The sequence below is a fragment of the Coenobita brevimanus genome, chromosome 87 (genome assembly GCF_032717465.1).
Source record: "Coenobita brevimanus isolate Jiangsu-jjx chromosome 87, ASM3271746v2, whole genome shotgun sequence".
Taxonomy (NCBI): Eukaryota; Metazoa; Arthropoda; class Malacostraca; order Decapoda; family Coenobitidae; genus Coenobita; species Coenobita brevimanus.
Window position 1 is genome coordinate 27,108,243 of NC_137040.1, and position 26,301 is coordinate 27,134,543.

The window sequence follows — 26,301 nt, forward strand, 5'->3', positions numbered from 1 at the left end:
CACCACCTCTCTAGGGACTCTGTCAAAGGCCTTTTCCAAAACAACAAAAACAAAATACAGATCCCTTTTCTTACCAATATATTTTTCCTGAAGCTTTTGAACAATGAATATGGCATCAGTGGTCCCCCTACCTGGCATAAACCCAAACTGCATCTCATCAATATTCACTATTTCTCTAATCATACCTTCTAAAACTCTCTCCATTACCTTCATTATCTGATCTAAAAGCTTTATACCTCTATAATTTCCTCTTTCCAGGGCATCACCCTTCCCTTTATACACATTTGCAATTACACTCTTCAGCCAATCATCTGGGACAACACACTCATAAATAATCATATTTATCAGGTCAGTGACTAACCTCACCCCTATATCTCCTGAGGCCTTCAACATATCGGCGGTCAGTCAAGACACACCTGCTGCCTTCCCCACCTTCATCCTGCCTATTGCCTCAGTCACAGTAGCAGCATCAATCAAAGGCCAAATGCCAAACACTGGATCTGCTGGCTCCAAACCTTCCCTGTCCCAGTCAAACTCCTCATTCAACAACCGGCTACAGTGCTCTCTCCATGCATCTTTAATATCCTCACTGTTCACCACTACCCTTCCTTCATCATTCTTCACACACTGCTCACCTATAATATCCCGATTCTCTCTCTTCATCTGATTTGCCACCCTAAATATCATATTTTTCCTTTCCTCATGATTTAGGTTATCAAGTAAAAGTCTCTGTGACTCAGACTTTGCCCTGTATACCTCTCTTCTAGCCCTTTGCTTGGCAACCAAGTATTCCTCCTTGCTACCACCTTTCTTCCGTTCTCGGAAAAGACTTCTTTTCCCCCTGACTGCAGCTTCTACACCCTCATCCCACCACCAAGTTACTTTATGTCTTGGTGGGCCTCTTGTCCAACTGCATATTACATCAGTAACTCTCAAGAGATTGTTCTTGAGGGCTCTGTACTGTTCATTAACGCCTCTGTCTACTGCTTTCTGTTCAGCCACCACTCTTCTCATCTCGTTATAGAAGGCATCTCTTACTACTTGGTTTTCCAGCGTCCATATTTTCCTCCAAGGTACATAAGTCTTCTTTTTCATCACACGTTCTTTAAGCACCATATCACAAATCAATAGTTTGTGCTGCTGAACACACTCCTCACTTCCTATAAGTTTAACATCCCTCACTAACCTCCTATCAGCCCTGCTAACCAGAAAATAATCTATCTGACTGCTGTTTCCCCCAGACTCATACGTAATTAACCTACTCTCTCTTCCTAAAATGTGCGTTGCACACAATCATGTCTGAGCATCCCACATTCCATGAACCCAGTCTCATCCCCATGGGTGATTTACTGTCCTCAGGCTTGCTTTGAAACTTCTTCTTGTATTTTGTCATAGTCGGTATTAATAAAGGGGATAGACATACCACAGGCCCCACTCACTGCACAGTCCCAGGTCCAGGCAATGGATCTGGGACCCCCAGCCCACCAGCTTACCAGTGGCTGTGGCAGTGGCCTCGGTGCACCCTGCCAGGGCAGCTGCAGGGACACCCTCCAAGTGCGCCTTGGCACTGCAACTGTCCCGCCATTATACACCCACTGATAGGGCAGCCTCCTGGGGTGCCACTCTCAGGTTCGGACCCTCTCTATTGGGCAGAAGCAGCAACATGGAAACTGCAATGCCCTGTACCCTGTAGCACAGGCTCGAGCCCCATCTTGCCCTGGACCCATGATCTATGCTGGCGGAACCCCTGTCACACCTCCCCCCAGAAGTCCGCCACTAGGTAGCGGGGGCAAAGTTTTCCGGCTGCATGCCCCTGCTGGTGCCAACCCCTGTAACGTAGTGGGATACGTTGTGTGAAATGTAAAGTGCATGTGGTGTAGTGTATAAGATAGTTAGAGGATATGTTTGGGAGAGTATGCTGGTCTACTCTCCATGTTACTGTGACACTGAAAAGGTCAGCAAAAGGGGATGATTAGATAGCTAGTGAAACAGGAGCTCCAGCTCTCCCTATCACCAGCATTCCCAACTCTCCTAAAGTGCTGGGATGTAACAATAGCTTAACAATAGAATATGGTGCTAGTCAAAAGGCATGCAATGAAAAGGATGTAGAGCCATAGCATTGTCTTTCTCTATCACTGACCTACATGAAAAAAGGCTGCAAAAGAAAAGAAAAAAAAACTGGGCCAAGTTAGGGTGAAAGAACTGTATTTATTCAATTAAATTCATTTCAATCACAAGACAGTCAAAATTAATAAAAGCCAGGTATAAATTCACACCAGACAAATCCAAAATTGTCCCAGTATCTCCCTGAAGTGGTAAATGAAGATGAAGAGTGAAAGAGTGTCACATAAGATAGACTGCCTATTTCATTGCCCCAGGTGTCCCTCATGGCTCTTCCATGATCAGTAATCCACTCCCCACCCCTAGCACCTGAACTGACTGTGTGTGTGTGTGTGTGTGTGTGTGTGTGTGTGTGTGTAAATGTAGCTACTGGCTGAATGTGGGTGGACTAGGGTAGGTCTCATCATGGTTTTGTGTGTGTGTGTGTGTGTGTGTGTGTGTGTGTGTATTTACCTATTTGTAGTGTACAGGAATTGAGCAGTGCTTGTGTTGTCCTGTCTCCATATCCACATTTATCAAGTCTACCTTTACACACATGAATGTTTTTCTCATGCACCACCTCTTTGTCTAAGTCGTTCCAAATATTTAAGTATTTACCTAACATACCTAATTGTGATATACACGAAATGTACTATACTCGTGGGTTTCTGTCGCTGTTTCTCAATAAGTCGAATTTAGCTTTGAACTCGTTTAAGTTTTTAGACTGGACGATCTCTTTGTCCAGGCTATTCCATAAGTGTATACTTCTGTAAGGAAAGCTATATTTCTTGATATCCTTCAAGCAGCTTGACTTTTTCAATTTCATTCCATGTCCTCTTGTTGCTCTCTTATCCCATACAAACAGATCTTCTTTGTCAATTTTATCTACTCCCACCATGGTCCTGAACACTGCAATCATGTCTCCCCTCTTTCTCCTTTCCTCTAACGAAGGCAAATCCAGTTTTTCCACCCTCTCTCTGTATGACAGGTCTGTCAGACTGGGGACCATCTTGGTTGCTGTTCTTTGTATTCTCTCAATCTTGTTTATATCTTTCTTTTTGTGTGGGGACCACACTACCGCTGCATATTCTAACCTGGGGCGGATCATGGCCACTATCAATTTTTTCATCATTTCCTCATCCATATAATGAAATGCTACTCTTATGTTAGTCAAGAGTTTATAAGTCTCTCCAACTATCTTGATAATGTGCTTTTATGGTGACAAACTATCTTGGACCAGCACTCCCAAATCTTTCTCTTCTCTCCTTTTTGTGATTAATTCATTACCCCAAAAGTGATGGTCTCCTGGTACTTTTACCCATTTCCAATATTTTACATTTCTTTACATTAAATTTCATTTCCCACGTCCGGCTCCAATTGTGTATCCTATCCAAATCCTCCTGCAGTATTTTACAATCCTCCTCAACCTCTATCTTCCTCAAGATCTTTACATCATCAGCAAACAGACTTGCATAACTGTTCACTCCATCTACCATATCATTTACGTAAATCAGGAACATTACTGGCGCCAACACTGAGCCTTGAGGGACTCCACTTGTTACTTCCCTCCATCCAGACATCTTTTCCTTTATTACTGTCCTCATTTGTCTGTCTCTCAAAAAGTCTCTCATCCATTCCAGAAGTTTCCCCTTTAGTCCTCCTATATATTCTAGTTTCCACATTAGTCTCTTATGAGGTACCTTGTCAAAGGCCTTCTCTAAGTCTAAGTACACACAATCCACCCAACCATCTCTCTCCTGTACCACATCAATCGCTCTTGAGTAAAAGCTCAAGAAGTTTGAAACACATGACCTTCCACTTCTGAATCCAAACTGACATTCAGCCAAAATATTCATCTCTTCCAGATATTTTATCCATCTGCCTTTCAGGATTCTCTCACACAATTTTGCGACCATGCTGGTTAGAGACACTGGTCTATAATTCAGGGGTTCTTCCCTGTGTGTGTGTGTGTGTGTGTGTGTGTGTGTGTGTGTGTGTGTGTGTGTGTGTGTTCTTACCTAATTGTTCTTACCTAAATGTATCTTTACAGGAATGAGTCAAGCTCGTACTGTCCCGTGTCTTAAACCATATTTATCGTACATATCCTTAAATTTGTGAATTGTTTTGGCACGCACTATTTCATTCGGTAGTGCATTCCATTGATCAATTGCTCTGTTTGGGAAACTGAATTTCCTTACGTCTCTATCACCTCTCTTCTTATGCAATTTTTTGCAGTGTCCTCTTGCTGATGCTTCTCCATATGTTAAGTAATCATTTATGTCTATTTTCTCCTTTCCTGATATGCATTTATATAGCATTATCATGTCACCTCTTTTCCTTCTCTCCTGTAGTGTTGGTAGATTCAGTTTATTTAGTCTTTCTTCGTAGCTTAGGTCCCTTAAGCTTGGTATCCATCTTGTAGCGGCCCTTTGAACTTTTTCAATCTTGTCTATGTGCTTTTTGAGATGAGGACTCCAGACTACTGATGCATATTCCAGGGTTGGTCTAATGAATGATGTTATTATCCTTCTTAGCATGTCTTCATTTATGTATGTGAATGCTATTCTCATATTTACAAGCAGTGTATACATGTTCCGTACCTTCTCGCTGATGTGGTCAGATGGAGATAGTCTGTTATTGATAATCACACCTAGGTCTTTCTCTCTTTCTGATGTGTATAGGGTTTTATTTCCTAACTTATAATCCCAATCAGGTCTTTTTCCACTTTTACCAAACTTGATTACATGACACTTGTCCACATTGAATTCCATTTGCCATGTACTACTCCATTCATGAAGTTTATTTAATTCTTCTTGTAGCTCTTTACAAGAGTCTGTGTTAGTAATTCTCCTTTTGTATTTTTGCATCATCTGCAAACATATTCAGATAGCTCTCATTTCCAGTGTTACTGTTTATATCATTTATATACACTAAAAACATGATTGGTGCCAGCACTGAACCCTGTGGTACTCCACTAGTCACTTCTTTCCATGATGAGTAGTTTCCTCTTAGTACTGTCCTCATTTCTCTTTTTATGAGAAAGTCTTGCATCCAACAAAACAGTTTGCCTCGAATTCCTCCTTGATGGTACAGTTTCCAGAAAAGTCTTTGGTGTGGTACTGTGTCAAAAGCTTTCTTGAAATCTAAATAGATACTGTCCACCCATCCTTCCCTTTCCTGTATTGTGTTTGTTACTCTGTCATAGTAGCTCAACAGATTAATAACACATGATTTTCCTTTTCTGAAACCAAACTCTCTTTCTGTTACCATACTGTGTTCTTCTAGATGATTTACCCAAGCTTTTCTTATAAGTTTTTCTAATACCATGCTTACAACACTGGTCAGTGATACTGGTCGGTAGTTGAGTGGATTTTGTCTATTTCCTTTCTTGAATAAGGGGACAATATTTGCTTTTTTCCAAATATCAGGTAGTTTACCTTGACTCAAGGATTTCTTGAAAATTAAAAATAATGGTTTACTTAACTCCTTTGCACATTCTCGTAATACCCAACATGAAATTTCATCAGGACCACTTGCTTTTCCTCTGTCTAATCTACTTAACTCCTCCTGTATTACTTTTTCTGCTATTTGTATATCTGGTAGTATGTGTGGACATGCGTGTTCCACATAGTCCCTCTCAAAATTTTTTTCTTCTGTAAAAACTAATTGGAAATTCTTATTTAGTGCTTCACAAATATCTTTCTCTTGTGTATAAGTGATTCCCTCATCCGTAATGGATTGTATTATATCTTTTACTTTAGTTTTGCTTCTGATATAGCTGTAAAACAGCTTTGGTTGATCACTACTTTTATTTATTATATCCTCCTCAAACTGTTTTTGGGCTTCCCTCCTTATTCTTGTATAGTCGTTTCTTGCCTGTTTGTAATTATTATACACCCTTTCACTATTGTGTCTTCTGTATCTATTCCACAACAAATCTCTTCTTTCTTTTGATTTTTTACATTCTGTATTGAACCATTTCTGTATTTTCTTATCTGCTTCTTTGTGCTGTGGGGTGTACTTCTGGACTCCTATTTCATAAAATTTACAAAAATTTTTATATACAGCATTTAAATTTTGTCCTCTAAGCTCATTTTCCCAATGAACTTCCAAGAAATACTTCTTTAGGTCTTGATAATTTCCCTTTTTATGGTTTAGGCTCTTTTTGTAACTATCATTGCTGTTTACTATGTCATATGCTATCCTGAAGTTATAATTTAGTACTGCATGATCGCTTTTGCCGAGTGGAGGGTGATATATTAAACTGTCAATATCATTTTCTTGCCTTGTAAATATTAGATCTAGCACTGAAGGTACATCAAGTCCTCTTTTTCTGGTGGTTTCCCTCACATGTTGCGTTAAGATAAACTCTTGTACGAGATCCAGGAGCTTTTGGTCCCAACAGCTTTCTTGGCTATTTATATCTAGAGTATTCCAATTTATATTTGTATTGAAGTCCCCAGTTAGTATAATTCTTTCTGATTTCTCTTCCATTTTATGTAGCAATGATCTTACACTCTGAATTGTACTCTCTGCCAGGTCCTCATATTCGTCTCTTTCCCATGTGTTTGATCTGGGTGGCATGTACAAATTGGCTACAATTACTTTACCTTCAGATGTGTCGATCTCTACTGCAATCAGTTCTACTTGTGATGGTATATCTAGTTTTATTTCCTTGACTTTTAGATTTTTCTTAGTTAATATTATAATTCCTCCTCCTTTTTTTAAATATCTGTCTCTTCTCCATATATTGTATTCCTCTAAGTTTAGTATGTCATTTGATATCCTTGGTATTAATTTTGTTTCAGTTAGGCATATTATTTGTGGTTCATTTTCTCTGACATAATCATTCATCTCTAGTAATTTAGATACTATTCCATCCACATTTGAGTACATCAACTTTATCATCTTGTTTATATACTTGTCATGACATGGTTCTACTACCTTCCTCCTTTTTCTTCCATCCTGGTTGTGTACCATTTTCGTACCTGCAATTCTATTACTTTGTAAAAAAATTTCTTCTCCTCTTCTGATCTTCCCTCATTTTTTGTTTTTGCTTCCTCCCTTTTCTCTTTCAATAATTACAGTTCCTCTTGTATTACTGTAGGCATCTTTTTATCCATACATTTTTTAACTCTTTTTTCCTTAAGATTCTTTGCATTTTTTAGTATCTCTTCCACAGTGTTTACACTCTGGAAAGTCACCTTTAGGGGTCTTGTCTTGCTTTTCTCGTATTTCCCTAACCTTTTGTGTTCCTCTATGTCTTTACTACAGATATCCTCTGATACTTCTTTCAGTAAGCTCATTACATTTGTCATCTCCTTTTTGTCTCTTGTGATCTTGTTTTTAACTTCTTCCTCTTCTATACCAGTGATTACTATTGATTTTAAAATGCCCGCGACCGGACCTTCCGCCCCGCCACCCCCCACACCACCACCGGGCCACCACCACCCCACCACCCGAGGAGGAGATAACGGTCAGGTTAGTGACCCGGGACAAGAGGGTCATCCGACCACCACTGACCTGGGCCCCTTCTCCCCGCAACTACCTCAACACCAGGTGAGCCCAGACCCGCAACAAGTTACACGGCGGGTTAACCCTCGACAGCAGTGGGGTGGGACTGATACGTCAGTCCCTCGTAGTCTTGTGGTGACGACCACAGCTTCACCCCAACGGGACAGGAGGTCCCTAGGTAAGCCACGAGGTGTTTACACCTACTGCCACCGCGAGCCACGGAAAAGTACCTTCTTCTGCCGCAACAACCCTGGTGAGCCACGAGGGGCTTGTATCCTCTGCCACCGTGAGCCACGAGGGCGTAATACCCTCTGCCACAATCAGGACAGGAGGTCCTTTGACAAGGGAAGAGAGCCCTCTATAACAAATAGGGCAGAAGGCCCAATAGTGGATTGTACGGGGCTCACGCCCCTAGCCACTGTAAGGGTAAGAGACCCTCACACCCCGCCACAAGTGGGTCCCAGGACCGATCAACCTGGTGCCACGGCAATTGTAAAGACAAGAGAGAGAGTCGCCTCTGTGCTACCCTCCATAAGTGCAAGAGAGACTACGGCCTCCGTGTGTCCTCTAGAGCCAGCTAACTCCTGCAGGAGTAGCCGGACACCACTCGGGGGAGTTGCCCCTAAAGTGTCACCTGAACAGAGGCCTGGTCCCAGTCGGGACCTACCTCCTACCCCTGGGAAATTCTTGTCTTCCCCAGGTACCAGAGGGAGACGAGGCCGCAGCCCACACCTGACGGCGCGTCCCCCAGTAGACCTCCGCAGTCCTCGGACCCCTAGGCGAGCCCGGCAACCCGTCGACGCCGACCTCCCCCTGCCGCAGACCCTACGACGTCAGGCCCGTCTGCTACACCTGTTTGGCCCAAGTCCCTAGGGCCAACACAGACAGGCCTCCCTTCACAGTGACCAGAGGAGGGACTACAACAGGTCGAGACCCCAGGCAAGAGGGTCTCCCTGCACCGTGACCAGAGGAAGACCTACAACAGGTCGAGACCCCAGGCAAGAGGGTCTCCCTGCACCGTGACCAGAGGAGGGTCTACAACAGGTCGAGACCCCAGGCAAGAGGGTCTCCCTGCACCGTGACCAGAGTGAAGACCTACACCTTACAGTGACAAAGTGATATCGCCCCAGAAACTCGGGCAAGAATAGTGACTTTCCCTTTCCTGTAGTGATCCAGTGACAGAGTGAACCAGCGGGATTACACCAAAAAGTGTCCGTAAATACCTTCCCCTTGCAAAGACTATAAGTTCCGGGTTCATACAACCAGTGCTATCCCAAAGTCCAATCTAGAGTAGTCTCCCCCCCTTGTCAGTGTACGCGCGGGCGAGAGTTGCCGCGCCGAGCCCTAACAGTGAACTCTAGTGCTCTACCCCCCTTGTTAATTTATAGTAATAATCTCTCCTCGGCTCATCAAGCCCAGACATCTCTATTGTCCCGGCACACTAAGACCTTTTGGACTTTGATGCAAGTGAATCCCATCCACTTACGGACTCTTAACCTATTGTAAAGCATAATTAAGGAGTGTGCGAATATCCCGTAATACACTAACGTAACTTTGTATATCTGTATCCTCTGTTTATAATACCATCCTATGTAATATTGTTAAGGTGTTGTAATTAAGGTAATAGATGTGTTAAAGGTGGACTGCCTAGTTTTTATGTCCTGTTCCCTTGTTAGTGCATTACTTCCGGTCCGGAAAGAGGACCCCGCTCAGTAGCTAGTATCTTTAGTACGAGGAGTCGGCCTAAAAACACTCAGCATAACACTGGTGGCGAGCGGTGGTTCTGGATCCGAGTAACGCACGGTGGAACGTTAAAGGAAACCTTGCACAATGGCAGCTAAACCACACATTCAATTACCAAAATTCAACCCGGACCAATGTGACATGGATGTTTATTTGGACATGATCAAACCCCTTTTAGACATAGGGTTTGAATCAGATAAGGAGAAAATTGCAGTCACACTACCAAATCTGGGAAAAATCATCACAAATGTCGCACCCAAAATAGTCCCAGAACTGTCATGGGACCAGTTCACTCAGATAGTGAAACAGGCTTTTATGCCTTCCATGGGCAGAGTTGTCGCACTCTCACAACTCGACGCCCTCACCTATGATGGTAACCTGGATGATACTTTCACCCAGGCTCGGCGCCTCGTCACCGCCGCTTATCCCGAAGCTGAAGTAAATACTCGGGACACTCATACCTTCAACGCCCTGCTGAGGATCCTCCCGAGCATAGTCAGGGAACATTTCTCCATATATGATCCCTCAGGAAATATGGACCAAGACCTGCAGCTCGTCAGGCGCCTTCTCGCCGCCCGTCCCACACCACAACCGCTTCACGCAGTGACAAAGTTCCCCACAAACCACAACCTCCCACCAAAAGCCAAGCCGACGCCCCACCAAATGCCTGCAGACCCGCCCCCCACAGTACCCAGGGCTTACCCGCACAGGAAGCGCCACAACCCCAGGGAGCAAGGGAACTTAATCAGTATAAACCCTTGGGAGTTCACGGCTTGCAGCCGCACCTGCCCCCTTCATGACATAAGGGAACAACTCAAGGCGAATCGGCGAAAGAACCCCCAACAAAGCCATAGAAAAGTTTCCTCCCTTGAAGACGACGCCCAAGAGGACGACGTACCACCACTGCTCTACCAAGGACCGGAAGAAGACGAGCACGACAACTACCCCCATCCTCAGCAGATGGATTTTTAGGCCCACCCCCGCACCTCCCCACGGTGGCGGGGGCCACCTCAAATACCTACAAACCCCCAGTCTACAACAAGATATGGCTAAATGGGGTCAAGACAAGATTATTGGTGGACACCGAAGCAGCCAGGTCTTGTCTCTACTCCCACTTCTACTCCCGCCACATCTCAGCATTCGGCCCACTTCTCCCCACTTCAGCCAACCTCGTAGACGCCGGGGATGGCCCCCTACCCATCCGTGGGGAAACCAGGGCCTTACAAACTACCACCCACCAACGAGTCTCCACCGACCACCCATTCATCATTTTTGACTCCTCCTGTAGCCAATATGATGGTTACCTTGGCCTGGACCTTCTTCAGAAACTCCACGCGACCATTGATTGCTATCAACATCGCCTCCACTTCGGTCCAGCCCAACCCAGCCAAGCATTCACCGACAAGAGAAAAAAAAAAAGAGAAAAAAAAAACCCCGACACCACCCCCACACCACCCACCCACACAACACACCACCACACGCTCCCCCTCCAGCCCACCTGTTCCTGTAACCCAAGCCTACACTCCCCAAGTACCTCAGTAACTTCCCTCCCACCACCACCCCCCACTCCACCCTTGCCATCACAAAACCCCTCATTCTCTGCCACTATTGCCTCCACCATTACCATTCCACCCCACCACGAAGCATGGGTTACGCTCACCAGACCCTCAAGTACATCAGTCCTTTTTTCACCATCCATCCCCAATGGGCCTTAGCATCCTGCCTAGTCTCCCCCACTTTCCTCCCTCCCAACGCCCACCAGATACGTATTGCCAATCTCGCCACAACAACTTTAACCCTGCCCCGAGGCCTCATCATCGGCGACACAGAAGAGGCAGAACCATGTCCAACACCACCCCCCAATCACCCCACCCTCCCCAACATACCACCACATCTCTCCCCTGCCCAGTCAAACAGCCTCCACCAACTACTCCTGGACTTCCAGGACTTATTCTCCGTCGGCCCCACTGATCTCGGCCATACCACCTACCTAAGCCACGAAATTCACACTACAGGACCTCCCATTCGCCAACCATGTCGCAGAAAAAATCCTAAACAACGGGCTGAAGAAGACCGGCAGGTTCAAGAAATGCTAGATGCCAGTGTCATATAAAACTCCACCAGCTCATGGTCATCACCTGTAGTACTCGTGCGAAAAAAAGACGGAACCATGCGGTTCTGCGTCGATTACCGAAAATTAAATGACGTTACCATCAAAGACGCTACGCCACTACCCAGGATCGACGACTCCCTAGATTCACTACATGGATCCACCTGGTTCTCTACCTTAGACCTCCAATCAGGCTATTGGCAGGTTCCAGTTCACCACGACGACAAACACAAAACCGCTTTTTCTACATCAAACGGGAAGCACTACGAATTCAACGTCCTTCCCTTCGGACTCTGCAACGCCCCTGCGACCTTCTCCCGCCTAATGGAATCTGTGCTGAGCGGACTCACCTGGGAAACCTGCTTAGCCTACCTGCATGACGTAATTGTTTACAGCCATACCTGGGCCGACCATCTCCACCGCCTCAAACAGGTATTCCACCGCATACGACAGGCTGGATTGAAGCTAAAACCAACCAAATGTGTGCTAGCTGAAAGATCAGTCTCCTTTCTCGGACACCTGATCAACGCAGAAGGCATCTCCCCCGACCCCGACAAGCTGCGTGCAATCGCCAACATTCCACCACCCCGCGACGTGCACGAAACCAGGGCCTTCCTAGGACTAACCTCCTATTATCGGCGCTTCGTGAAGGCTTCGCGAACATCGCAAAACCCTTGCACGATCTGACAAAAAAGGGAGAACCATTCGCCTGGACTGAACCCCGACACATTGCATTCACCACTCTCAAAGCCAAACTCACCTCCGCCCCAGTCGTCGCCTTTCCGGACTACAACCTACCATTCCGCCTGTACACGGACGTCTCACTCCACGCAATAGAGGCAGTTCTTGCACAAGTACAGGACGGCCGCAAACACATCATCGCCTGTGCTAGCCGCACCCTCAACTCGGCGGAAAAAAATTACGCGGCCACCAAACATGAATGCCTAGGGATAATATGGTCACTGGAGTACTTCCGCTCATACATATCTGGCACCCATGTGATGATCATCACGGACCACCAATCCCTACAATGGTTGCGCCAGTCCAACACCACGAACGCCCAGCTCACTAGGTGGCGCGAAACCTTAGAAGAATACGATTTTGAAATATCGTATCGTCCAGGCAAACTCCACACGAACGCCGACGCCCTATCAAGACTACCCATTAATGCCATCACACCAGAACCCGACCTAATTAAGATGTGGCAAGACAACTAACGCCCTACCTGGATTCCGCCGAATATTTTCAGCAAGCTCCACCTGCATGGCGAACACTTGTTTGACCCTAACGGCCACATAATCCTAAGCCCCACAGCCGCCCATGACACCATGCTCCACCTCCATGCTGACAACGGAATCCACTTGGGCACCAAGAAACTCACCCAAGTGTTCAACGACATATACTGGACACCGAACCCCACCACCATCGCCAAAACCATTGTGCAATCCTGCCGAGCCTGTGCGCTAGGAAAAGATATCACCCGCACACCAGGCCCATCCGGAAAACTTACGGCCACAAAACCTTGGCAACTGCTATCCCTTGACGTCGTCGGACCACTCACCCCCAAGGCAGGATATAAATATATTATCACCTTCGTGGACGTCTACTCAAAATTCATCATAGTTTGTCCTGCTAAAGATCACAGTGCAGTATCTGTCGCTGATGCTTTGACTCGCCACGTGTTCCCATATTTTGGCATTCCCCAGGCATTGCATTCCGACAATGCACCAGAATTCACCGGAAAAGTTTGGCAGGAATTAGCTTAAATATTCGGATTCCACATCTCCCACTCATCCCCCTACTGGCCACAAGGCAACAGCATCTGTGAAAGAAGCCATCGCTCCCTCCTAAATCAAGTCCGCACTCGCATCACACAAACAGGAAACGAAGACTGGCCTGCCCACGTCAAAATAGTTCAATGGGGCTTGAACACATGCCCGCGAGAAGACGGCATAACACCACACGAGCGAATATTCAGGGAAACCCCTCTCCTCCTCCCGCTCCGCCACCACCTCCAGCCACCCTCCCCCACCGACCCCCTCCACCATCTCAAACGCCGCCTCCACCACCTACAAGCACAACAAGACCTGACACCCGATACCAACCACACCAACCCCTACAAAACAGGACAATCCGTCGTCGTCGCCCAACTACCTACTCCTAACAAAATTGTGCCACGATTCATCGGACCCTTCACCATAACTCAAGTCCCCAACCCATATCAAGTCATCATCAATCAACACGGCCAGCAGCGCACGTATCGCAACCGCCACGTGCGACCCTTCTACCCACCCAACAATAACCACACGCCCAGCACCCCTACCCGACCACCTGGCCATGACGACACTTCCGGAAATTACCCCCCACACTCACACGCCTACTACTTCTCACCCCCACCCGGTACCTCACCCACCACCTCACCACCCCCCACCACCCCAGACCTTGACCCAACTCAACCACCGCCCTCACCACCACCCCCACCCAGCACCTCACCTACAACCAAACCACCCCCCACCACCCCGGATCCTGACTCACCTCAGTTGCCGCGTACACCACCACCACCACCCACCACCACCACATACTCAACAATGCCCACACCACACTCCCCCACCCTTTCCCGCACCACCCCTCACACCACACCTCCTCCATCCCCTGCCTCTCCATCAACCCAAACCACTGCCTCCTCAAACCATACTCCTCCACCTTCGCCCACCTGCGCCCGCACCACGCCCAGAACCACCCAAGCAAACGTGCCCGCCCTACCCAGCGACCATGCTCACTATACCCGCCACACAACCAGGCCACCCACCTCACCCCCCACCACCCGTACACCCTCACCACCACCACGTGCTCAACCACCCTCACCACCCACACTCACCCTTACCACCACCACTACTAGATCAGGCCGCCTTTCACGCCCACCACCCAGATATACACCTACACCACCCCACGGTAACCAGCCAACCCACCATACCCCACCACAAAGACCCCCTACCCCAAACACCTCCCTCATCACTCTCCCTCTCCACCAAGCACGATGGAAAAACCCCAAGTCCCAATTCCCCAAAGTCAAATCCCCTACCCACCGACCCATCCCCCATATAAGCACCCCGCCAACCCTAGCCAGCATTCAGCTACAGCCGCCCCACCAAGCAGCAACCACCAGCATGAAAATCACCCGCGTCCAGTGGCTATCTCACGGCCAGCCGCCCATCAGAATCCGACAGACGCCCCAGCTTCTTCGCCGTCTACGCTGCACGAACCACCCATCCTCCATCCGGCTGTTCATCAACACAGCCCACGAACCAACCAGAATGACCAACCACTGGATCAACCTCCTGCAGTACCTCACCCCAGTCAACATGACACCAACCACCATCACCTACCACCTGCAGTCACGGGGTCGTGACTTTTTCACGAACGACGGTGGTAAAATGCCCGCGACCGGACCTTCCGCCCCGCCACCCCCCACACCACCACCGGGCCACCACCACCCCACCACCCGAGGAGGAGATAACGGTCAGGTTAGTGACCCGGGACAAGAGGGTCATCCGACCACCACTGACCTGGGCCCCTTCTCCCCGCAACTACCTCAACACCAGGTGAGCCCAGACCTGCAACAAGTTACATGGCGGGTTAACCCTCGACAGCAGTGGGGTGGGACTGATACGTCAGTCCCTCGTAGTCTTGTGGTGACGACCACAACTTCACCCCAACGGGACAGGAGGTCCCTAGGTGAGCCACGGGGTGTTTACACCTACTGCCACCGCGAGCCACGGGGAAGTACCTTCCTCTGCCGCAACAACCTAGGTGAGCCACGAGGGGCTTGTATCCTCTGCCACAGTGAGCCACGAGGGCGTAATACCCTCTGCCACAATCAGGACAGGAGGTCCTTTGACGAGGGAAGAGAGCCCTCTATAACAAATAGGGCAGGAGGCCCAATAGTGGATTGTACGGGGCTCACGCCCCTAGCCACTGTAAGGGTAAGAGACCCTCACACACCGCCACAAGTGGGTCCCAGGACCGATCAACCTGGTGCCACGGCAATTGTAAAGACAAGAGAGAGAGTCGCCTCTGTGCTACCCTCCATAAGTGCAAGAGAGACCACGGCCTCCGTGTGTCCTCTAGAGCCAGCTAACTCCTGCAGGAGTAGCCGGACACCACCCGGGGGAGTTACCCCTAAAGTTTCACCTGAACAGAGGCCTGGTCCCAGTCGGGACCTACCTCCTACCCCCGGGAAATTCTTATCTTCCCCAGGTACCAGCGGGAGACGAGGCCGCAGCCCACACCTGACAGCGCGTCCCCCAGTAGATCTCCGCAGTCCTCGGACCCCTAGGCGAGCCCGGCAACCCGTCGACGCCGACCTCCCCCTGCCGCAGACCCTACGACGTCAGGCCCGTCTGCTACACCTGTTTGGCCCCAGTCCCTAGGGCCAACACAGACAGGCCTCCCTTCACAGTGACCAGAGGAGGGACTACAACAGGTCGAGACCCCAGGCAAGAGGGTCTCCCTGCACCGTGACCAGAGGAAGACCTACAACAGGTCGAGACCCCAGGCAAGAGGGTCTCCCTGCACCGTGACCAGAGGAGGGTCTACAACAGGTCGAGACCCCAGGCAAGAGGGTCTCCCTGCACCGTGACCAGAGTGAGGACCTACACCTTACAGTGACAAAGTGATATCGCCCCAGAAACTCGGGCAAGAATAGTGACTTTCCCTTTCCTGTAGTGATCCAGTGACAGAGTGAACCAGCGGGATTACACCAAAAAGTGTCCGTAAATACCTTCCCCTAGCAAAGACTATAAGTTCCGGGTTCATACGACCAGTGCTATCCCAAAGTCCAATCTAGAGTAGTCTCCCCCCCTTGTCAGTGTACGCGCGGGCGAGAGTTGCCGCGCCGAGCCCTAACAGTGAACTCTAGTGCTCTACCCCCCTTGTTAATTTATAGTAATAATCCCTCCTCGGCTCATCAAGCCCAGACATCTCTATTGTCCCGGCACACTAAGACCTTTTGGACTTTGATGCAAGTGAATCCCATCCACTTACGGACTCTTGACCTATTGTAAAGCATAATTAAGGAGTGTGCGAATATCCCATATTACACTAACGTAACTTTGTATATCTGTATCCTCTGTTTATAATACCATCCTATGTAATATTGTTAAGGTGTTGTAATTAAGGTAATAGATGTGTTAAAGGTGGACTGCCTAGTTTTTATGTCCTGTTCCCTTGTTAGTGCATTACTTCCGGTCCGGAAAGAGGACCCCGCTCAGTAGCTAGTGTCTTTAGTACGAGGAGTCGGCCTAAAAACACTCAGCATAACAGATTTGTTTATGTCTACTGAATCTCTGACTAACTTTGGATTGTTTTGGATTATTCTTTTCACCTCCTTTTTAATGCTTTTTTCCTCCACCCTTGTTTCTAAGTCTTTCTTTACTTTCACCATTTCAGCATACGTGGTTTCTACATCATTTTTGTAGCTTTGCACAGCTTCATTCACTTGTGTTAGCTTCTCCTCAGTATCACTGCTCTGGTCAATAAGACTGCTAACTTGCCTAATTGTCTCTGTGTCATTTTTGAACTCTTCCATAACACTCTCGTGATTGACTACTGTACTTGCCATTTCACTCATTTTCTTCCTAAGTGTACTCAGTTCCACTGTTAGTTCACTGATGGTTGTGTCTATCTTATTGGCCTCCCTTCCTAGTTTTTCTATTTCTTCCTTTTGCAAGTGCATCTGCTTCTTTATTTCATCAATTTCATTTTTGAAAGCTATTTCTAGTTTGTTTACACGTTCAACCAGTCTATTGTGGGTCTCTGCTTCAACCAGTTCTTGGTAGAAATCATCATTTTGCTTTCTACCTTTATCCCTTTTCTCTCCAAATTTGTTTTACTGAAGTATGTATCCATTTTGCAATACTTAAAGTGCAAAGCATGTACTTACAATCTCCGTGTTGTTGTAGTCTAAACAAACCTCAGAGTGTGTGTGTGTGTGTGTGTGTGTAAATGTAGCTATTGGCTGAATGTGGGTGGACTAGGGTAGGTCTCATCATGGTTTTGTGTGTGTGTGTGTGTGTGTAATTCACCGGGTCAGTCAGGATCACTTGATGGTCGTGATCGTCAGCTTTTACCCTCCCGGAAGGGAGCTGAGAGCTCATATAGTCCGCCCTAAGGGCAAGGCTGTGACCTTCACACACCCACACACCCGTCCCCTTGCTCAAGGATGACAGTAACCACCCACTTCATCATTGAAACTTTTCGCAACCTGAGCGAGGCGCGAACTCCCGTCTACCAGATGGCAAGCGAGAACGTTACCACTGCGCCAGCGAGCGGTGTGTGTGTGTGTGTGTGTGTGTGTGTGTTAGAAATGTGACAGTTGGCTGATTGTGAGTGGACTTTGGGTAGGTCTAGTTATGGATGTGTGTGTGTGTGTGTGTGTGTGTGTGTGTGTATACAGCTCTGTGAAGATCTATCTACTATCTACCTACTGCCAGACGCCATAATCCCGTAAGGGGTGGCCATTTGACTTTGAGTTATTTGTTTTACGGGGAGGGGCACTAACCCTTCACCAACCCACTTGTTGACACGTAGGGAGCATGTATGGTTTGGTTATACGGTTACCACCCAGCGTTGTAAATGGTTTCTTGGCTTACAGGAAACCATTTGGCTTGTCACTCAATGTAAAGCCACCTGTAAAGGAAAGAAAAGCAGTAAGAAGTGATAGGAAAGATGGGAGAAATAGGATGAGAGGAGGACAGGCACAGAAAAAGAATGATAAAGGCTAAGAAGAAGTAAGCAGCACTACATCAAGTAAGTAATTGTTTGTGTTATGTTCTGTTATGCTCTGTTGATATATGGGATTTATTAGGTAAAGTTCTGAGGAGATGCGGGTCTGGCTGGATGTACGTGTAACTGTGGCGCAAGATGAATCATAATCAAAGGAATGAAGAAACAAGTTAGGGAGCAGGGTCTATAACAATAAGGGGAGGTGGAGGAGATACCACACTTCTTGACGGTTTTTACTACAGAGAGAGAGAGAGAGAGAGAGACCTACAGAGAGAGAGAGAGAGAGAGAGAGAGAGAGAGACCTACAGAGAGAGAGAGAGAGAGAGAGAGAGAGAGAGAGAGAGAGAATTATCCTACGAGGGCACTTTGTAACCTGTAGGACAAAGGGGCAGAAGCTCTAACCCCATTTGAGCGACACCTGTTCACACCCCTGATCGTAACTTAAAACCTTCACTTATTTATCCCTGATGTGTATCCATTTCATTAGAAGAAGGATGTAAAGACAAATCTGACATTCACGTACCTGACTATGATTACTGTACTCTTTTTACTCTAACCCTACGTAAAACTGCCATCTCACCGTCTTGAATGGTGAGTTTTAATAAATTAACACTAGATTATGGTGCTAGTCTTGAAGAAATGCTACAGAAAATGTACAGCAACAGTATTGTCTTATTCTACAATTAGGCTGTATTAAAAAATGCTGGAAAAGGACAAAAATCTGGGCCAGCTTAAGATAAAGTGATACAGTCATTATTGTATGCAAATATTTGAATTCAGATTTCATATTAAATGCTGAACACTGAATCTCTGCTTGTATGAGGACACAACTCTTGATGTGAATTACGATATTTTGTCAGTCATATTTTTCAATCAGTTTTTGAGTTATTGATGTAAAAGCCAGAGCCCGTTGAGGAAATGATGTGTATAAGTGTGTATGGGTGATTACTAGTGTGAAGGCTATCAGGTGTACAGCTGGCGTATAATAAGATAACGTAATGTTGTATTTTTGTAAGGCGTCTCGTTGATTAGCTGATGGATGAGTTGTTATTTCTTATGTTTCTTACCCCTATAAGTATTATGCTGGTTGATGCGGTAAAGTTTCTCCACATTTTGAGGGCTGTGAATTATTACACCCGCTCTCGCAAAGTGAAAATAGGTGGTATGTTTTGCTCAAAGTGTGTTTCTGTATGTACAGTATGTATATGTGGTATGTATGTGTATGTGTTTTTGTATGAATAAAGCAGTTCAAAGAGTTTTCATAGGATTTTAAATAAACTTGTTGGAAGTGTTGAGGGTCATTCCAGAGGTTGACATGGTTTTTGAGAACACTGGGTCAAAGATCATGATCACGTGGTTATATAAAAACTTAACCTAGCAAGGTAGGTGACCGCCTGGGAACACCAGATGCTGTTGGCATCCCTACGTGTCAAGTGGGGTTGGTGGAGGATTAGTGCCCCTCCCTGTAAAACAATTAACTCTAAGCCCTTGACCACCCCGTTTGGGATACATGGCGTCTGGCAATGAATGGATGAATGAATGAATGAATTATTATTATTACAGTGTACGACCAGAGTCAGTATTTAAGGAAAAATATGACCATACAGAGCAATGTCTAATAATAATTCACCTGCAGATACTTCATTATTGTAAGAAGAGGTCAGGATATTTTTTGACTGAATCCCTGGCCATGTTAGTGATTGGGCACTTTTGACTTCATTGTTCAGAATTTTACACCTGGAATCCGATTACCTTTATCTCTTTTATTCCTGCTACCTTCAGATGACATTATTTTGTTTAGGATACACTTTTCGAACTTCAGGAGTTAGATAAAGCCTTCATTAACCCACTGAATAGGAGTTTATCGAAGGCTGAATACATGTGTCAGGGGGTGGCAAAAATCAACTTTCCATTACGTCATCGGCCTGAAAGTGTTAAGGAAGCTGTTTAATATTTCCTTAGCGAATAATTAACTGGCATTTCACACCTTAAAAATAATCCTTGCATCTCATCTCACAGTGACATCTCCCTCCTCCCTCCTTTCTTTTGTACATAGTTTCTTCACACTCTAATCTCTTTTTATCACCCTCCCTCACTGCGATTTCCTCCACTCCCCCGTTTCTTCACCTCCCTCACGTCTCTTTCTCTCCTCCTCCCACCCTATTCCTCCTGTCCTCTTGCCCCTCGTTCACACTTCTCGTCTCATTCCACTCTCTTTCACTTCTCCTCTCCCCCCCAAATTCTCTCTCTCTCTCTCTCTCTCTCTCTCTCTCCTTTTGACTTCCCATCTCTTACGTCCTCTGTTCTTTTATTTTACCTTTTGCCACTTCCCTCTCCCGACCCCTCCACCCTCTTCCATTTTTCCCTTCCTGCGCCCACTCCATCCCCTCTTTATCTCCACTTTTCCTTCTCTATCCATTCCTTTCCATCCCTTCAGCCAGTTTTTCTCCTTCCTTTATCTACTCGCTCTTCTCCCTTCTCCCACTTCTTACCCTATCTGCTTCCCCCTCCCTCTTCCCTTTACCTTCCTGCATCCTCCCGTCTATCCTTTCTTTCCTCCTTCCCCCACTTTCCCCCCTCACCTTCTTTTCACTTCACCTTCTCTTCCTCCTCCCCCGACACCCCCACCTCACCTGGTATATTCTCTGTTGCCCTTGTATGACCACACGGAGCGGCGGTACCACGAAGAGGAGGTCATCTTGAAGGTGTATGGGTTGGCACTCTTCTGTTAGTCTTCTTACACTTCGTCTTCTCTCTCCTCTTCCTCTTCACTCCCCCTTCTCCCTTCTCCCCTCCTCTTTCACCCTCAGTCGCCTCCCTTGTAGTCTTTCTCTTCTCTCTTTTCTTTCTTCTCACTCTCTCTTCCTTCTTTCTCCCCTCTTCTTTCACTTTAAATCGTCTCCCTTTTCGTCTTCCTCCTCCCTCGTTTTATTTTCTCTCGTTCTTTTACTCGTTCTAACTTTCCTCTCACAGCATTTTCCCGCGTTTCTGTTGTCCACTTATTGTATTTTCACTTTTCTCACGTTCTTTTCTTCTGTGTGCGCCTTTCTCTGCACTTTCTGCCGTTTTCGTCTTCCTCTTCTTTCGGGTCTTCTTTTCTCCCGATCGCTTCTTTTTCTTTGATCCCTTCCTGTGGTGGAGAAGAGGAAAGAGTAAATTATAATCTTTTTTTGTATTTTTTTATTCATTTATTTATACAAGATCCACCAAAATTTAGTGTGAAGGTCATAAAACGCATCAGTCAGGCTTAGATCAATTTTGACATTATTTTGGGATAATTGGATGTCAAAAATAAACCAAAATATTCCAGAACTGTGTTACAAATTTACCTAAGTCTTGCTGGTATGCTTGATGTCCTTTACTCTGAACTAAAACCTCTGCACTACTTTTGGCGGACTCTGTATATTCTTGTCTATCTGATATTCGTACACTGGGTGGACTATGAATCTCTTTAGCACAAAACATCTCCTCTAAGAGGTATAAAAGTATCTGACGGCTGCAGAAATAAATGAATCTCTTGAATCCAGTGAGTGACATATATCATGGAATTATTTTTGCTCTCCAAACGGCTTTATGCATTTAAGAAGAGACGTTTGGGAGTGATGGAAAAAAATATTATATGTCTTTGCTACATGAAATCTGAGCTAAATCGAATCGACGGGCAATAGAAAGAATTAAAATGTAATTGGATTAAAAGAGTTTAAAACCACTGTACTGAAAAGGGTGATGGAAATTTGCTTATCTCAGTACATGAAGGCGTCTCCGCCCTGTGAATAAAATACTGTAGCCTGGGTGTGATAAGAAGGTAATAGATAATCCTGTGCATTATTTTCATCCCTGCAGTATGATGGCGTCCTTTTTCCTTATCTCCCTCCCCCCCCCCCTTTTTTTTTTAGTCTTCAGGAGATTTTACTCTGTTCAAGAGAGGCTTCTCGGGCTGAAGGGGTTAAATACAGCTTTCGTTAGTTACTTCATAACAGATTACTTCATTTTCAGATCTCAACAGTTCTCGAAGAGGAGTACAATCATCTGGGTGTAACAAGAATAAGGTAACTAAATGCATCATCAAGTTGGAAGGGTAAACAGTATAGTAGTAGTAGTAGTAGTAGAAGTAGTAGTAGTTGTAGTATTAGAAGTAGTAGTAGTTGTAGTAGTAGTAGTAATAGTAGTAGTAGCAGCCTCAGGTTCATCTGAAACGTGATCCTGGTGGACTACGGGCTTAAGCTAATTTTCTGCAGTTCACCATCCTCTTTTTGGAGGACAGGGAGTAGCTGAGGGATGTTTGTATATCCAGGCAGTTGAGCGACCTGGTTATATCGTTGCCATCACATGAAGGCGTCGCCCTCCAGCACCCCATAAGCTAAGTAAAACCAGCAGCCAGCATGTAAAATAAAATAACAAATCTTCCTAAGCTGCATAAAATCACCTGGTGGTAGCAAGAACTAGATATTGAATGGGCTGATTACAGTAGATGAGGTGATGTTGAGCAGACAATGACAATGCATTCTAATCTCAGATAAGTTACTGACGTGATTAGGCAGTGAGTAACTTGGGATTAGTGGCATTTTAATTACAGTGGCTTGTGGGTGTTGGAGCGACCATAATGAGAGAGGGCAGCGTTTGAAAACGCCTGTTCCGTTGTTTGCAGATGATACTGTATTGTTAAGTGAGGACGAAGGGGAATTTCAAGGTTTGGTGAATGAGTTTGTGAAAGTGTGTAAGACACGGAATCTGAAGATGAATGTAGGGAAGAGTAAAGTTGTGGTCTTGGAGAGAAATGAAGTCACTGAATGCACAGTGAGGGTGGATGGTGAGGAAATGGAAAATGTGAGTGCATTTACTTGGGTAGTGTAATGAGTAAAGATGGAAATTTAGAGGATGAAGTGCTTGAAAGGGTACGGCTGGGTAGAAAGATTGCAGGTTCTTTAACAGCAGTGATAAGAAATAGGGAAGTGAGCATGGAAGTAAAAAATAAGCTGCATGGCAGTATTGTGCTACCAACAGTAACGTACGGAAGTGGAGCTTGGTCCTTGTCGGAATGACACAAGTCAAGAGTGAGAGCAGTGGTAATGAGTTATTTGAGAGGAGCATGTGGAGTTACATGGAGAGACACTGACAAATGAGGAAGTGAAGGAGCGTTGTAGTGTGGAGGTGGATGTGAGAGAAAGCGTGAGAAGTACGTTGAGGTGGTTTGGCCACGTGGAGAGGATGGAGAGCGAGAGACTAACGAGGAGAATTTATGTGAGTGATGTGGGGGGGGAGGGAGGGGGAGATCGAGGATGAGATGAAGGGATGGAGTGGAAAGGTATATGAGAGAGGGGTGTGTGAGCTGGGGGGAGGGCAGCAAAATGGCAGGGGATAGGGCGACATGGAGGCGATTTGCTTGCGGCCACCCCTTGCAGGATTCAGGCGGCTGGCTGTAGAGAGACAGATAGGCATGTAGGAAGAGTGTAGTAAAGAGTGTGGTTAAAGAGATCATAGGATAATTATGAGAGAGAGAGAGAGAGATTTTCCATGTGTTTAAAATAAAGTACCTAAATAAACAATATAGATGATAGTACAGGTGTGCAGTAAATCAGGCGTGAGGTGGCGGATCGATGAAAGATGTGTCATGTGATGCGATGATAGAGATGAAGTGGTGAGAACAGTTGTATCATTGTACTGTACGTTTTAGTCGAATAACTATGAAACTTAAAAATAATATTCTGAAAAACTTGTTGAGATCTGAAAATCGCATCACTGGGTTCTCTGAAGTCATTATTTACGGTTTGTTTACTTATCGGTATTTATGAGTCAGTAGTTACTGTTCAAAACTTTACAGCATTCCCCCCCCCCCCATCTTAAAAAATGGCTCGTCTCTGGGGTCAGGGAATATGAAAAATGAGCCGATTTCAGAGTCGGGGGGTTCTATTGACCCTTGTATTGCGATATTCAGACTTAGATACTCAGGTATTGTAGTACTAACTACAGGCGATATTCAGATTTAGATATTCAAGTATTACTAACTGGAGGCGAATTTATGCATCCGGGAGAAGCCATATGTAGTGCAGGTGTTAAAATGAATCCCTATTGTCAACCCTTTCACAGCGTTGACGGAACTTGGTGCTTTATTTCAGCTAACGCATAGCAAGTTCACTCAGCACACAGAAGCCCTACGCTGCCACAGGGTCAAGTTGGACAAAAGTTCGTGTACTGTATTGTTCCAGTGCGTCTACTTCACACGTAGGGCATGTCAGTCAGTTCTCCCCTAACGCATCGTATCAGAAAGGATATCTGTGGGGAGAGCCTCACTCTTCGTTTAGGAATAGTGTACCGTTTTTACCTTTACCGGATTTTTGTCCTTTTGCAGCTTATTTCACGTAGTTCAGTGGCAGAAAAAACAGGGCTACTGCGCCGCATCCTTGTCATAGCACTTCTTCTTGACTAGCTTCCTAATCAAGTGTTATTCTCTTGTTACAACTCGGCATCAGAGATGGAAAGACGACAATTTTAAGTCAAGCTAGACTGAAAAAGGTACACCATAGGAAAGCGAGGAGCAGACGAGGCAAAATATTCGGCGAACTTCGTTCAAACTGAAGCTCAAAATCATAAGACCCGATATAACGCCGTTTTATATAATTTCGAGTACAGAAAAAAAGGGTAACACTAAGTATCTAAATTTCTAAAAATATACCAAGGTTAATATATGCACATACATCACAGGCTGCTTTATACATCAAAATATTTTGTCCATGTTTTTAGAATGTTAAGACTTTCATTCCGTATTTACTGTTGTGTTTTTCCTATCTCCAGACGATTCTGTTCATCTTTGGAGAGAATATTCGAACCGGAAGGGGTAGATATTGCACTGTACTCGCTAACTTCGGCCAAAATTGTCATCTCTCCATCGTGAATACCGAGATGTAAAAATTGATTAACACTAGAATACGATGCTAGTCTCGAAGTAGTGCTGTGAAAAGGATGTAGAACCATAGTATTTTTTTTTCTTCTGCCACTGACCTACGTGAAATAATTTACAGAAGGATGGAGATCTGGGGTAAGTAAAGAGAGAGCGGCTAACGACTTCAGTAATTGAAAGTCTTGCTAAGTACGAATAAAGTTGAATGGTGTTAAACAAGGATGAAATCTCTCTCTCTCTCTCCCTCACTAAGTTTATTCGTGCTACCGTCAGACCATCTCATGTAGCTCATGGGAAACCTGTGCAGAGAAGGGGCTAGAAATAATCCTTCACTTGAGCTATTTATTATTTTGGTCATACTGTCGGCTTATTTATTATTATTATTATTATTATTATATTACTACTACTACTACTACTACTACTACTACTACTAACTACTACTAACTACTACTACTAACTACTGCTACTACTACTACTACTACTATTACTACTACTACTACTACCACTACTGTTATGATGATGACGCTAATGATGAAGATGATGATGATCATGATCATGATCATCATCAGCGAATAAGGGAGAGTGTAATGTAAGGGAAAATAAAAATGAGGGCGATTTAAGTGGTTTTGGAGATTTCGTAGCTCCTTTAGCGATTAATTCTGCCCATCACACTTCAAAATCCTCTGTTATGTGATGGATGCAAAATTGTGTCGATAATAAAACGATATAACTGACATGCAAGATAACGTTCAGGTGTAAAAGAAATCAGTGTCCAAGGAAGAGGAGTAACGAAGCCTGCCATGGCACTAGGAATACAGCCCTTTGAGATGAAGGTGTGGCGAGAGGGCTGTGTTGAGACAGGTGTATTTGGATTTAGGTGTGGTAGTACAGGAGGGCTGGGGTAAACATCTGGCTATTTATTTGTCTGTCTGTCTATTTGTTTATGTCTGTAACTTTTCTATAAATATATGTATGTAAATATGTATGTATTCAGCCACCCATTTGTCCGTCCATCTTTCTGTCTCTCTGGCAAAGTGTTTATTCATCTATTTATCTGCCTTACTGTTTAACAGTCTTTACCTACCGGTACCTGCCTACCTATCTATCTGTCATTACCTTCCTATCTACCTACCTGTCCATCTGTTTATAGCTC

At 45.5% G+C, this 26,301-nt stretch overlaps 1 protein-coding gene across 4 annotated transcripts in view; it reads right to left on the minus strand.

Annotated features, from left to right (window-relative positions):
- The window catches only part of LOC145410983 (dehydrogenase/reductase SDR family member 12-like), a 104,368-nt gene that overhangs the window by 50,194 nt on the left and 27,873 nt on the right, over positions 1-26,301 (minus strand). For 2 of the 4 annotated variants that reach the window (XM_080281039.1, XM_080281037.1), the window contains exon 2: positions 20,884-21,380. The exons of the other annotated variants lie outside the window; for them this stretch is intronic. Coding sequence is in view for 1 of the 2 variants with exons in the window: in XM_080281037.1 (XP_080137163.1) it covers positions 20,884-20,948 (65 nt within the window). In the remaining variant the exon portion in view is untranslated. The remainder of the gene's footprint in view (positions 1-20,883; positions 21,381-26,301) is intronic. 4 annotated transcript variants of the gene reach the window in all.